Source organism: Tachypleus tridentatus, chromosome 6, assembly GCF_004210375.1.
Source record: "Tachypleus tridentatus isolate NWPU-2018 chromosome 6, ASM421037v1, whole genome shotgun sequence".
NCBI lineage: Eukaryota > Metazoa > Arthropoda > Merostomata > Xiphosura > Limulidae > Tachypleus > Tachypleus tridentatus.
In genome coordinates, this window is record NC_134830.1 from 148,985,635 (window position 1) to 149,000,782 (window position 15,148).

General features: G+C 34.8%; 1 protein-coding gene across 4 annotated transcripts in view; it reads left to right on the top strand.

The window, feature by feature from the left end:
• LOC143253991 (plectin-like) overlaps positions 1 to 15,148 on the top strand; it is a 116,420-nt gene that overhangs the window by 65,118 nt on the left and 36,154 nt on the right. For all 4 annotated transcript variants that reach the window (XM_076508682.1, XM_076508683.1, XM_076508681.1 and 1 more), the window contains 2 exons: positions 11,330 to 11,493; positions 12,719 to 12,834. In XM_076508682.1, coding sequence (XP_076364797.1) covers positions 11,330 to 11,493; positions 12,719 to 12,834 — 280 coding nt within the window. The remainder of the gene's footprint in view (positions 1 to 11,329; positions 11,494 to 12,718; positions 12,835 to 15,148) is intronic.

The following is a 15,148-nucleotide window of genomic DNA, read 5'->3' on the forward strand; positions in this document are numbered from 1 at the left end:
ACATAGTATTTTGGAGAATAATTACTTTTAATATCGTTGAAGGTACCTCATCTCTCCAATTATCCAGGTTTGCGCCTCACTGCTGAATTTGTTTTTGAATTTCGCGCAAAACTGCTCAAGGGCTATCTGCGCTAGCCATCCCTAATTTAGCAGTGTAAGGCGAGAGGGAAGGCAGCTAGTCATCACAACCCACCGCCAACTCTTGGGCTACTTTTTTACGAAGGAATAGTGGGATTGACCGTAGAATTATAACGCCCCTCCCCCCGACTGAAAGGGCGAGCATGTTTGGTGCGACGGGAATTCGAACCCGCAATCCTCAGATTACTCACTGCTGATAAAAAACAAGAACGCGTTCCGCACTTTGTTGTCATATGATACAAGATTAACCGTAAAATCTTAATCAGACAAAAGTTGCTGTTAACTGGCTACCTTTCCTTTAGTCTGTTGGTTGAAAATGAAGAACATGCGCAGATACCTCTCGGTGTTGATTTGCGCATGAATTCGAAACAAGAATCAGCTAACCAGATAAAAACTAACAACAATAAATCAGTTAGATTTTCTAGCATCTATAGTCCACCTGTGCATTTACATTTTTTCGGCCAGTCCATATCATTAGTATAGAAATATAATACCTAATAATATAGTTCATAATATAATCACCCCCCATTAGGGGCTCAGCAGCACGTCTAAAGGCTTATAACATTAAAGGTTAGGTTTCAATACCCGTATTGGGCTCAGCACGGATAACCCATTGTGTAACTTTGCGTTCAACAACAGTCTTCGCCCAATTTAATAAAAGTTGGAGTGGAATCTAGAAAGTCGGTCACCAGATTTCTGCACATTAAATTATAAATATTATCAAAATAAGTTAAGTTGTAGGCGTATGTAGTATGTTTATATAGAGTCTAAGTTACAGTGATAGTAAACTGCAAGTTTTGTTAACCACAGAAACAAAGATCGTGCTCCCAATGAATGATGGGAGTTGAGGAGTCTTCCAGAGCATGAGACATTTGTTAATTACTATGAACGTTAGTTGAACAGGTCGGGTTTCTAGTACATATAGAAACCATTCGTTTGTAATTTACGTCTGATTTGTATAAAGTATCCAACTGTCACCAGCGTAGCAAGGTATATAGGCCAACGGGTCATTTCGCCCTTCCTTTTCTCTGCCCTGTATGATACCTCAGCCTGATTCCTTTTAAAGGATTCTTTAAATATTTTATTGTTAAAAAACATGTGATACTAGACACGCTTACCTGCATCAAAAGTAGTTTAGTCAAGTGAACCTAATATCTAAACCCTGTTACCTCATTCTATCAGTTATAAACATTACCGGCCCACCTGTCAAAGTTACCCAAAGATGGACTGTTGGAGTTATGCCGGTTAGGCTTCTAGACACATGCTTCACACACACTAATACTGTGTTATGGTGGTCAAGTTACTTGACACATGGTTTACACACTAACACTGTGTTATGGTGGTCAAGTTACTAGACACATGGTTCATACACTAACATTGTGTTTTGGTGGTCAAGTTATTAGACACGGCTCACACACTAACACTGTGTTATGGTGGTCAAGTTACTAGACACATGGTTTACACACTAACATTGTGTTATGGTGGTCAAGTTACTAGACACATGGCTCACACACTAACACTGTGTTATGATGGTCAAGTTACTAGACACATGCTTCACACACTAACACTGTGTTGTGGTGGTCAAGTTACTAGACACATGATTCACACACTAACACTGTGTTATGGTGGTCAAGTTACTAGACACATGGTTTACACACTTATAGCGCATAAATATCACTTCCTTCAGTACCCCAATTCTACTTGATCCAGTTTATCGGAATGGCCTTAGGACGTATATGCACGACATATAGTTCACCTTTCTTGTTTTGTGACCCGTTACAAGGAAATACATCAAGCCTATGTAATTTATTATTAATCTATTAATCATCAGTCACGTTTCTTTCTCCTCAAGTTACATTTCTTTCATTAAATCCTCACGTATCTTGATAGTGGATTACTAGGTGAACGTTCTCACCTTTGTGTTTTATTATTTCTCTATATTTATTTGGGTACAAGAGTTTAACACCAGTAAGAGTAATTGGTTTTTTGGGTACAAGAGTTTAACACCAGTAACAGTAATTGGTTCTTTGGGTGCAAGAGTTTAACACCAGTAAGAGTAATTGGTTCTTTGGGTACAAGAGTTTAACACCAGTAAGAGTAATTGGTTCTTTGGGTACAAGAGTTTAACACCAGTAAGAGTAATTGGTTTTTTGGGTACAAGAGTTTAACACCAGTAACAGTAATTGGTTCTTTGGGTGCAAGAGTTTAACACCAGTAAGAGTAATTGGTTCTTTGGGTACAAGAGTTTAACACCAGTAAGAGTAATTGGTTCTTTGGGTACAAGAGTTTAACACCAGTAAGAGTAATTGGTTCTTTGGGTACAAGAGCTTAACACCAGTAAGAGTAATTGGTTCTTTGGGTACAAGAGTTTAACAGCAGTAAGAGTAATTGGTTCTTTGGGTACAAGAGCTTAACACCAGTAAGAGTAATTGGTTTTTGGGTACAAGAGTTTAACACCAGTAACAGTAATTGGTTCTTTGGGTACAAGAGGTTAACACCAGTAAGAGTAATTGGTTCTTTGGGTACAAGAGCTTAACACCAGTAAGAGTAATTGGTTCTTTGGGTACAAGAGCTTAACACCAGTAAGAGTAATTGGTTCTTTGGGTACAAGAGTTTAACACCAGTAAGAGTAATTGGTTCTTTGGGTACAAGAGTTTAACACCAGTAAGAGTAATTGGTTCTTTGGGTACAAGAGTTTAACACCAGTAAGAGTAATTTGTTCTTTGTGTATAAGAGTTTAACACCAGTAAGAGTAATTGGTTTTTTGGATACAAGAGTTTAACACCAGTAACAGTAATTGGTTCTTTGGGTACAAGAGTTTAACACCAGTAAGAGTAATTGGTTCTTTGAGTACAAGAGTTTAACACCACTAAGAGTAATTGGTTCTTTGGGTACAAGAGTTTAACACCAGTAACAGTAATTGGTTCTTTGGGTACAAGAGTTTAACACCAGTAACAGTAATTGTTTCTTTGGGTACAATATTTTAACAGCAGTAACAGTAATTGGTTCTTTGGGTACAAGAGTTTAACACCAGTAAGAGTAATTGGTTCTTTGAGTACAAGAGTTTAACACCAGTAAGAGTAATTGGTTTTTTGGGTACAAGAGTTTAACACTAGTAACAGTAATTGGTTCTTTGGGTACAAGAGTTTAACACCAGTAACAGTAATTGTTTCTTTGGGTACAATATTTTAACAGCAGTAACAGTAATTGGTTCTTTGGGTACAATATTTTAACAGCAGTAACAGTAATTGGTTCTTTGGGTACAAGAGTAGAGCATTAATGTTGAGCAGCGACTGAGGGACAATAAAATTAAACCATTCTCCCATGTTGCTAATTTTGGGTTAAACTATTCACCCATGTTATTAAGTTAAATTCTGATTATGGGTCAAATTGCCCTGGTTTGTCACTTCCTTATTTTTTATCTCTATAAGTCGTTTCGTTTGAAAGAATCTAAAGTAATGTGTGGCACATTAGTGGCACGTAATTATCCTCTTGTCTGTGCGTTACGTATACACTCTCAATTGCAGCAGTGTGTAGAAACCTAAATATCTCAATTAAGAGTTAATTAAACCATAAGAAACCTACCAACTCCGAGCGATTTTGTCTTTTTTCTTCGGTGCCAAACTTTACGTTTATATTCCATGTTTCTGTCCTCGTTTCCCATTTCTCTCTAGAAAAACCATAATTTATTTTGAATTGTCTAAATTTCTCTGCTGTAATGTGTAATTTGTCTACAACGTCAGTGATGTAATGAAAAACTTAAAATTAATCTTGTAACATTCACTTTCTAGACATTTCTATAGCTGCTTCGCTCTATCTACGTTCTGTATATGTATATGTTTCAAGAGCACGTCTCTCCCCGGGGTGTTGAACATGTGTATAAATTTCGTGTTAAAGAGCAGGTAATAAGAGGACGCATAAAAAACGAAGACTGTTAGGGTTAGCACTGTGATATAAACATGGTTAAATTGGTCATTTCCTTGTTCACTCTGCTGCTTACTCTTCTGCTGCGTTTCTCGATGTCACGTGAATTTTAATTTAGTAAAATGGAGTGACTTATGGATCTATAGCTTTCATTAAAACCAAGAGCTTGGTGTTCTAAACTAACACTTCTGTGAATTTTAATTTATTAAAATGGAGTGACTTATGGATCTATAGCTTTCATTAAAACCAAGAGCTTGGTGTTCTAAACTAACACTTCTGTTTGCTGCATGTTCAACTTCAAACAAAACCCAGTATTATATGTCTAACGAAGCCTAGCTCCAAGAAAGATACTACTGTTAGGATATATCTTTAAACACAATAAATATCATTAAGTTCCGTGGACTAGTGGTTTCCAAACTCTTTTTAAGTCTGAGGCTCCCTTGATGTGAATAAAAAAGTTTGAGACTCTCCCAAACATATAACTCTAGTATGGTGATTGAAAAACAGTGACGTAATAAAAACAATATCTCCTTTCGACGTACTGCATCACTTAATTAACTCAATTGGTTTTTATCGGTTTATCGTTTATTTAGAATTAAAATTAATTCAGCAATTTCGTTTTCGCCCAGTTTGTTTGGCTTTGGGGAACACTACCTTAGAATACTACGTAGTACAACAAATACTAACATTGTAACAAGATAAAACAGGTAATGTGAACCAATATCACGTGATAAATCAGATACTGTAAGCTGCAATACCGGATACAACAAATATTGTAAACTGTTTCAAGGTATGTAGAAATATCCCGAACAACTGTTACGAGATATAATGTTCCAGGTGTTCCTGGTGTATCCCTAACGTACGATCAAGGATTATTGTGGAAGTAATATTAACTAGTAACATGTTGATGCTTCGAAATTCAGTTCAATGTTTCAGTAGAATTGTTGTGTTTAATACTGTTGTTTACTAAATGTAGAATGCTCAGGTCATTGGGTCGAAAGTTTGTGTATTGAAAGATAAAATAAAATAACCTGATGGTCCAAATAACTTACTAAATACAAACGTCACTATAGGCGTTTTACATATTTTACTAGACTGTCCTTCACACGTGTGTTATAAAAGAAACGTCAGTGTTGTTGTTCTACGCGAGTTTTAATGAACTGTCTTTCACACGTGTGTTATAGATTGTTTATTTGTTTGTTTTTCTGAAATTTCGCGCAAAGCCACACGAGGGCTATCTACGCTAGCCGTCCCTAATTTTGCAGCGTAAGACTAGAGGGAAGGCAGCTAGTCATCACCACCCACCGCCGACTCTTGGGCTACTCTTTTACCAACGAATAGTGGGATTGACCGTAACATTATAACGCCCCCACAGCTGAAAGGGCGAGCATGTTTGGCGCGAAGGGGATGCGAACCAACGACCCTCAGATTACGAGTCGCACGCCTTAACACGCATGGCCATGCCGGGCCAAACTCAAACTGAATGTCTAACTTTTATTTTAAGGGTTGTTGTTGTTTTTAATTAATCGCAAAGATACACAATGGGCTATCTGTGCTCTGCCCACCACGGGTATCGAAAACTTGTTTTTAGCGTTGTAAGTTCGCAGACATACCGCTGAGCCACTGGGGGGTGTTATAGAAGAAATGTCAGTATTGTAGTTCTAAGTGAGTTTCAATGAACTGTCTTTCACACGTGTGTTATAGAAGAAATGTCAGTATTGTAGTTCTAAGTGAGTTTTAATGAACCAACTTTCACACGTGTGTTATAGAAGAAATGTCAGTATTGTAGTTCTAAGTGAGTTTTAATGAACTTTCACACGTGTGTTATAGAATAAATATCAGTATTGTAGTTTTAAGTGAGTTTTAATGAACTATCTTTCACACGTGTGTTATAGAAGAAATGTCAGTATTGTAGTTCTAAGTGAGTTTTAATGAACTTTCACACGTGTGTTATAGAAGAAATGTCAGTATTGTAGTTCTAAGTGAATTTTAATGAACTTTCACACGTGTGTTATAGAAGAAATGTCAGTATTGTAGTTCTAAGTGAATTTTAATGAACTATCTTTCACACGTGTGTTATAGAAGAAATGTCAGTATTGTAGTTCTAAGTGAGTTTTAATGAACTTTCACACGTGTTATAGAAGAAATGTCAGTATTGTAGTTCTAAGTGAATTTTAATGAACTTTCACACGTGTGTTATAGAAGAAATGTCAGTATTGTAGTTCTAAGTGAATTTTAATGAACTATCTTTCACACGTGTGTTATAGAAGAAATGTCAGTATTGTAGTTCTAAGTGAGTTTTAATGAACTTTCACACGTGTGTTATAGAAGAAATGTCAGTATTGTAGTTCTAAGTGAGTTTTAATGAACTTTCACACGTGTGTTATAGAAGAAATGTCAGTATTGTAGTTTTAAGTGAGTTTTAATGAACTGTCTTTCACACGTGTGCTATAGAAGAAATGTTAGTATTGTAGTTCTAAGTGAGTTTTAATGAACTTTCACACGTGTGTTATAGAAGAAATGTCAGTATTGTAGTTCTAAGTGAATTTTAATGAACTTTCACACGTGTGTTATAGAAGAAATGTCAGTATTGTAGTTCTAAGTGAATTTTAATGAACTATCTTTCACACGTGTGTTATAGAAGAAATGTCAGTATTGTAGTTCTAAGTGAGTTTTAATGAACTTTCACACGTGTGTTATAGAAGAAATGTCAGTATTGTAGTTTTAAGTGAGTTTTAATGAACTGTCTTTCACACGTGTGCTATAGAAGAAATGTTAGTATTGTAGTTCTAAGTGAGTTTTAATGAACTTTCACACGTGTGTTATAGAAGAAATGTCAGTATTGTAGTTCTAAGTGAATTTTAATGAACTTTCACACGTGTGTTATAGAAGAAATGTCAGTATTGTAGTTCTAAGTGAATTTTAATGAACTATCTTTCACACGTGTGTTATAGAAGAAATGTCAGTATTGTAGTTCTAAGTGAGTTTTAATGAACTTTCACACGTGTGTTATAGAAGAAATGTCCGTATTGTTGTTTTATGACAGTATTTCAGACTTCAGATAGTGAGATCAGACGGAACGTGTTGTGGATTCTAAAGATAAGCGGATATTGTCCATATACCACTAGAAAAACTTTAATTTCAATAGTAGAAGAAAAAAAAACGGACGAGCTTCTGTGTTGATTTCTTTCATTTTTACCCTATGATCTAGAACTAGTCTGTTGTAGGACTTCTTGCTGTTGTTCACACGTATTATATTTCTTGTTCTACGTGAACTTTAATGAACTATCCTTCTAACTGTTTTCCAAACTCTGGCACTTTGTTGGTTGAGTTCAGAAAGGTTGGTAACACCTGTATTAGTACGACAGTTTGTGTAAATTACGCCTGAAAGGAAAGTTACATCTTCTGGAAGTAAAATTAAAGAGAATTACTTCCCCTTCAGAAGGATCATATTTACCGGACTATTTTGTTAAAGAAGACAAATTGTTTTCGAAAAGGAGACGTTTCAGTAATGAAGGTTTTAAAGGTTTCCAGTTCAATGAAGTATATATATTGTTTTCATTGTGCAGCAGACGTAGGTGCTGATTCGGGGAGAGACCCCCATGCGCTGGCAGTAGTGAAAGACAGTATATTTATGTGCTTCTCACACTTTAAATACTTTTTAAACATATACGGTCCTCTCCCCTACCTTATAGTCATCATCGGAGCTCTTTTGTTAAAATCAAACGTACAGCACTCTTTCCACCGACTTTTGTTTGTAATCTTACTCTCTTACATAGCACGTGTGCTTCATACTGTTTATACATCGCATATATTCATGATATGAATATTGCCCCTCCCACATCTTTTAGGTTAAATAATCGAGGTATATGTAAGCAGGAAAACATGAATGTTTCGTCAGCTTTCAACAAATACATTATTTTATTTTATTTTTGTAAAGGTCACACAAGTACCGCGTGTCACAGCTGAAACAACTGTGGACTGTATGACGCACAGTAGAGGTTTCAAATATAATACTTACCGTCTCACGCCTACAAAAACTTTTCATACAACAAATACAAAGAGAATATAAATGGTTCATACAAACGAAACTTGCCAGTATGATAATTTTTAGTGTCCTAATCATTCCATAGAAATGTTTTTCATCCAGAGACAAGTTTCCTTTGTTGAGTTGATGACACTATGTAACACAAATTTTGTTTCTGGATAGTATGTGTTATTTCTTAATTGCTTACGTTGTAAAAGTACAGAAAATGGCCATTATTCCCTTCAAACTTTCCTTTTATGTTCTGGATAATGAAATTTAGAAATTAACCTATTTTCTATGTAAAAGACGGGCAAATTTGCACATTTTCATTTACATGAGGTCTGAATAAAACAACATATGAATCAAGATTTACATGTATTTATACTAAAGTTATATAAAAATGTTTAGAAGTGAGTAGTTTTTCGAGACTTGCGACTGTAATGTAAATCACTTTCACGTATCAGCCCCCAAATATAGTCTCCCATCATCATATAGTCTCTCATCACACACAAAAAATTTTGTTACATAGTGTAATTTGTTTTTATTACAAACGATATGTATATATAATTATTGTACATTAGAACATAATAAATCTCATACATAGCATGTACGTATGTATGTATGCAGAAAAACATGTCATAACGTATTTCTATGAACATGAGTGAAAGCAAAGAAGAATACATAATGACCTGTCAAACACTGTATATTTGCAATATTAAATGCCGTCAGGGCCTTTCGCCAATGCCAATACTCATCAGGCCGGCTGGAATACGACAGATATGGTCCGGCATGGCCAAGTGGTTAGGGCGCTAGATTCGTAATCTGAGGGTAGCGGGTTGGAATTCCCCTCACGCTAAACATGCTCGCCCTTTCAGCCGTTGGTAAAAGAGTAGCCCAAGAGTCGGCGGTCGGTGGTTATGACTACCTGCCTTCCCTCTAGTCTTACACTGCTAAATTAGGGACGGCTAGCACAGATAGCCCTTGAGTAGCTTTGTGGGAAATTCAAAACAAACCAATCGAATACTATTTTGGGCAGCGTAAGAACAAGACAATACTTTTTGTTGAAATGACGTCACACAAGGGACCCTTAACATTGGAGTCTGTACCGTCGTGAGGTCGGTAAAACGTGCGCGTGTTATGAATCATGAGAAGAACTATGTACTCTGTAGGTTACAACACAGCGTAACATTTAAAATTAAAAGGCAAGAAATGCATATGTTTGTTAATTCTGGTTTTGTTTATTCTTGAAGCAGAACGTTTTCGAAGACTGGGCAAATACGTCTCGTGCCTTATGTATTGAGACTGGTGTGCTCGTGCAGTTTGTGAAATAAATAGCGTCACGTTCAATGTTATGTCTGTCGTGTGTTTGTTATTCATCACCACCCACAGCCAACCTTTGGACTACTCTTTTACCAACGAATAATGGGATTAATCGTAACTTATAATGTCCCGACGGCTGAAAGGGGGAACGTGTTTGGTGTGACGGAGATTCAAACCCGCGACCCTTGGATTACGAGTCGAGTGCCTTAACCATCTGGCCATGCTGGGCAAAATAATATTAATTACTCAATATTCTAAGTCGAACCTGATATATATCAGAGTTTAATGTACGAGGTATGTGGTTGAAATATAAAAGAAAAGAAAAATAAATGAACAGTACAGGTTCGCCCGATAATAACACAACATGCAGGTTATATAAGTAATTTCATAAATCTCGTTGACGAAATGCACGAGGAACACGTTACACGAACATAGCTTGCATTCCACCCCCCTTTCCCGTTCTAATTAGCCAGAGGGTTTTATTTGTGCGTCTGGAAACGAGAGAGGAAGAATGCTACTTCGTGAGAACAGGATTGGTCACCTTTTGTAGATACACGTGGAGTAGGACCAGAGTTGTTTGAGACTGTTAGGGTTAGGTATGATAATACACAGGTGTTATCGTCTGGTTACCAATGGAAACTTGTAGCTCAGGTCTGTATGAAAACTGGTTCATTTTTCATCGGTACTTGTACCATTAATCGTACATAAACTACATGATGAAGAAGCAGTTTTAGGAAAACATGAGTTGTTAAATAAAACAAATATTGGAAATCATATCTGTTACTAATAATACACTACTGGGAAATTTTGTCATTTGTGACATAGTTGATGTAGCAGCTTCTTAACGTCAAGTTGTCTTTTAATGTTTGTTATCACCCCCTGTGGATAATTTCGAGTTGCTAGGAATACCCAGAAGTATTTTCCAGTAACCAGACTGTGACTGGTTGTTACATGGCTATCGTAATAACAACTTGAATCCATGTTACAACAGAAGCAACCAATAAATCAACATGCTATCCTGGTCATTGTTTTAGGTGCTTACCTGAAACCTATTGGTTACTGAAGAAATCAACAAACCATTTGTCACAACTTCTCTGTGTTACAGAAGTGGTATGTGTTGTGAGCAGTGGCTTGTGGACATTCTTATTATAAAAATGTAAAAACTTGTGTTTCTAATGTTGTACTGAATATAGGCTGGTATAAAATACAATATTGGTACAAAACAAGAAGTGACCAGTTATTGTTCTGTGTAAATCAAAGCACACGTGTTTTTATATAAAACAATAAGGACCAGTTATTGGTCTATGTAAATTAAAGCATATGTTATATTTATATAAAACAGTAAGAACTGACCAGTAATTGGTCTACGTAAATTAAGGCACATGTTATATATATATAAAACAATAAGAACTGACCAGTTATTGGTCTTTGTAAATTAAAGCACATGTTATATTTATTTAAAGCACAAAAAACAGACTACTTGCTGGTGTGTGTGTAGCACATATATTCATTTAAAGCAGAAGGAAGTGACTAAGTTATGTAATGTATTTTTGATTTATCTCCAGTTACTTTAGGTGAAAAGTCAAGAAATTTGACAATATGAATGTACCTTTTCTTGTTCATTCATCAGTGTTGCTCTTTATTTTCTCCAGTTTTACTGTTAATTTAGACATGAAAAGGTTACTTGTGGATAAAAGTGTTACATTTTAAAGTAACTGTTCTTTACTGTAAAAAATTTACAAATAAATTGATTTTGTGAAATCATTTATAACATTATACATTTTAGAATAATATATATATTTCAATGGCAGATAAAAATATGAAGGTGAGAGGTTTTTTTTCTATCAAAAACTGATGGAGTCCAGTTATTGTTTTCTTTATCTAAAAAAACAACTAATTCTATATTATGTGATATTGTAGATATCAGATATAATTGGACAAACTGATAAAGTGTTAACAGCCAGAGAGGCACTTCTGCTCTGGGCACAGCGTACTACTGACCAGTATCCAGGGGTTAAAGTTACTGACCTCACAAAAAGTTGGAAGGATGGACTTGCCTTCAATGCCATAATTCATAGGAACAGGTGAGGGTTTTACAGGTTATATATTTCTATAATCATTAAGACACTTCTACTCTGGACACAGTGTATTACTGACCACTGTTTATGAGTTAAAGTTAAGGACATTACAAATTATTGGAAGGGACAGTCTTATCATCAGTACTAGAGTTTACAAGAACAGATTGAGGTAGAAGCTCATGTGACATCCATCATCTAGACACTGCATAATACTGACAAGGGGTCAGAGTTAGGTACTCTGCAAGTACTTGGAAGAGCAGACTTACTTTAGTCCTACAATTCAATAGTTGGGTGGAGATCAAGGCTGTGTCTGATTGAAAAGGCAACCTTTCTCTGGACACATTGGACTACTGACCACTGTTTTGGACTTTACAAGTGATTAGAAGGACAGTCTTACTTTTAATGTTATAATTAACATGTTAGTTGTTTGTTTAACATGTTTAACTCTATTGCATGCCTAATATAGAAATTAAAGTAACAAGGTTTGTTTAATGATCTTAATGTGTAACAAGGTTTGTTTAATGTTCTTAATGTGTAACAAGGTTTGTTTAATGTTCTTAATGTGTAACAAGGTTTTTTTAATGTTTTTAAAGTGTAACAAGGATTGCTTCTGTGATAGAAGTTTAATGTTCTTAAAGTGTAACAAGGTTTGTTTAATGTTCTTAAAGTGTAACAAAGTTTGCTTCTCTAATAGAAGTTTAATGTTCTTAAAGTGTAACAAGGTTTGTTTAATGTTCTTAAAGTGTAACAAAGTTTGCTTCTCTAATAGAAGTTTAATGTTCTTAAAGTGTAACAAGGTTTGTTTTATGTTCTTAAAGTGTAACAAGGTTTGTTTAATGTTCTTAAAGTGTAACAAGGTTTGTTTAATGTTCTTAAAGTGTTTTGTAATCAAGATACATTAACAATATTTAATTTAAACAATAAAAACTTTTTTTAAAAGCTAATTTTATTTCTTCACCAATTTTAATTTTTGAGATAATTTTAATTCTTTTGTGGGTTGTTTGAAATTTTTAAAGGGAAACAATTTTGTTATTAGGCATCAAGCAACATAATACATAAACAAGACTGTTGTTATTTTGTTAATTAAAGAATAATATTCTGGATTAAGAACAAAAGAGATAGAAAGTTAGATTAATAAAAGATTTTCATATTTTAGGGTAATTATTATATCACCAGAAACATTAAGGTTCTATTTTTTTTAAATAATGATGCTACACAAATACTTTTCTAGACCTGATCTTATTGACTGGACAACACTGAGAGCAAAGCCTCCTCGTGATAATCTAGAACTAGCATTTTCCATATTGGAGAAGGAGTGTGGAGTTACCAGACTTCTTGACCCAGAAGGTGCCCTTGTTATTACTTTATGTATGGCAGTAAATGACCGTTCTGCCATTTAAACAACATCTAAAGTTCAGATCCAATGATGAAATTTGATTTTTTAAGATTTAATTTATGCATTACAATTCGGTATGTAAAGTTTCATCATAAGAGTGTAAATTAAAGTAACTTTTTGTTTTCTCAATGAGTCCTGTAGTTAGTCATATTTTTCAATGAGTCCTGTAGTTAGTCATATATTTCAATGAGTCCTGTAGTTAGTCATATATTTCAATGAATGCCATGAATCTAGTCATATTTGTGTAACACTGCACAACAAAGTTTTTGCTTCTTGAACACTGTTGGGTGTTCCTTATAGATTTTTGGCTGCTGATCACGAAAATCTCATCCAAATTTGCCCATCACGTACAGTTTCATTGAAATCTTCAGTTTTGCTACAGTGGAAAAACGATATCAGGGCAACTGGAATCCGTCAATGCTTGCTGACTACTGTTGGACACTGCAACGTGATGCACCGGACATTGAATACAAACGAAAATCAGGAGCAAAACACTTTTAATTACGTTGAACTTAATAGTGTATTATAAACATAAACACAATTAAATACATTATTGCCGTAAACAGTTAACTGTCTATTTCTCAGAGTTCCTACAGGATGAGGCAAAACCTAAACTATATTTGTGCATACCCACCAGGTACTTGTCACAATCAGCAAAACCTTTTCAGGAAGCAAATCTTTTCAAAAATTGTTGTGCAGTGTAATTAGTCATGTTTTTCTCTTAGACTTCTGTATTGAGTCATTGTTTTTTCTCAGAATTTTGAAACTAGTCATGTTTTTCTCTGTAAGTTCTGCAACTAGTCATGATTTTTCTGAGACTTCTGTAATTAGTCATGTTTTTTCTCTGAGAGTCCTGAAGCTAGTCATGCTTTTCTCTCATGGTCCTGAAATTAGTGATTTGTTCTAACAAAGTCCTTGACCTTTGGGTCACCTTTTTAGTGCCTGGGAAAATAGCAGTCTGCTCTGACTGTGAACAAAGAAAGGAAAAGTGAATACATCTAGTGGTACCAGTCAGAAAAAACTGGTTTACCCTGGAAGTACTTGTCTCTAAATGAATCTCTATCTTAGTTCATGGTGGTCAATAAAACTTGTGATGCAGGTTTTGTTCTTTATAATTTAAGGACGGCTTTTGGGTTCTGTCAGATTGTAGACATGAGGAAATGTTAATTTAACCATGTTATAACTTGTTTTAACCTTGCATTATTTTGTTTTACTAACAGTCTAAAAAGTAAATCACCAACTGTTTATAAGTGATCTACATATAATCACATGAATAACGTTTTTTTTTTTGTAAGCTGTGAATAAACTTTTGTAGGTATATACTTTAAGTTCATGAGACTTTTACCTCATGTAAAGTAGAAACACTTTTAGTTATGTTTATTTTTTGTTCAACTTCCTGTTCAACCTTAAACTGATAAAGTATTTCTCCTTTTTAAAAATATTTATCTGGATTACTGTTTTATTTTATTTCATTATTCTGTGTTTATTTTCCAAACTCCAGTTTCAGTTGCCCCAAACACCCTTTTTCTTGCTAATTTTCCTACTGCTTATTTAAAACATTCAACAGTGTTGTTTGTTTCAAGTAGTAGCTATGTTAACATGCTCCAACTAGAACACAAGTTGTTAGAACCTCTTATTCTAACCCTTCAATGGTTCTTTGTAGCCTAGTTTCTATCTTACACGATATTTACTGCCTGATGACGTGCATTTGCTACAATGCAAATAAACAACCTTTTTATTTAGACATATTAACTTATATTAAGTTTTATCCATTTCAACTTAAAGTCATTAGTGAACAGTAAAGTATAAGTTCTCTAAAAGTTAGTCATGCTTTTGTCTGGGAGTCCTGAAGGTAGTCATGTTTCTCTCTGAGAGTCCTGAAATTAGTCATGTTTCTCTCTGAGAGTTCTGAAATTAGTCATGCTTTTGTCTGGGAGTCGTGAAGGTAGTCATGTTTCTCTCTGAGAGTCCTGAAATTAGTTATGCTTTTCTATTGGAGTCATGAAACTGGTCATGCTTTCCTCACAGAGTTCTGAATACTATTTTCTCAAATATAGAAATGAAACAAGAAGCCTTTTATACCAAAGTGAAATGTTTAGGTATAGATAGTTAAGTATTTTTAAGTTAATGACTTCAAATAGAAGACCCATGTTCTGAAAATGTCCTGGTGTTATTTTTTGAGTTGAATAGAAGAGCAGTGTATTTTTTGTAAATATTCAGTTTTTTTATCTTTACACAAATATTCAGCAGTTTTTGTTTAGTGTA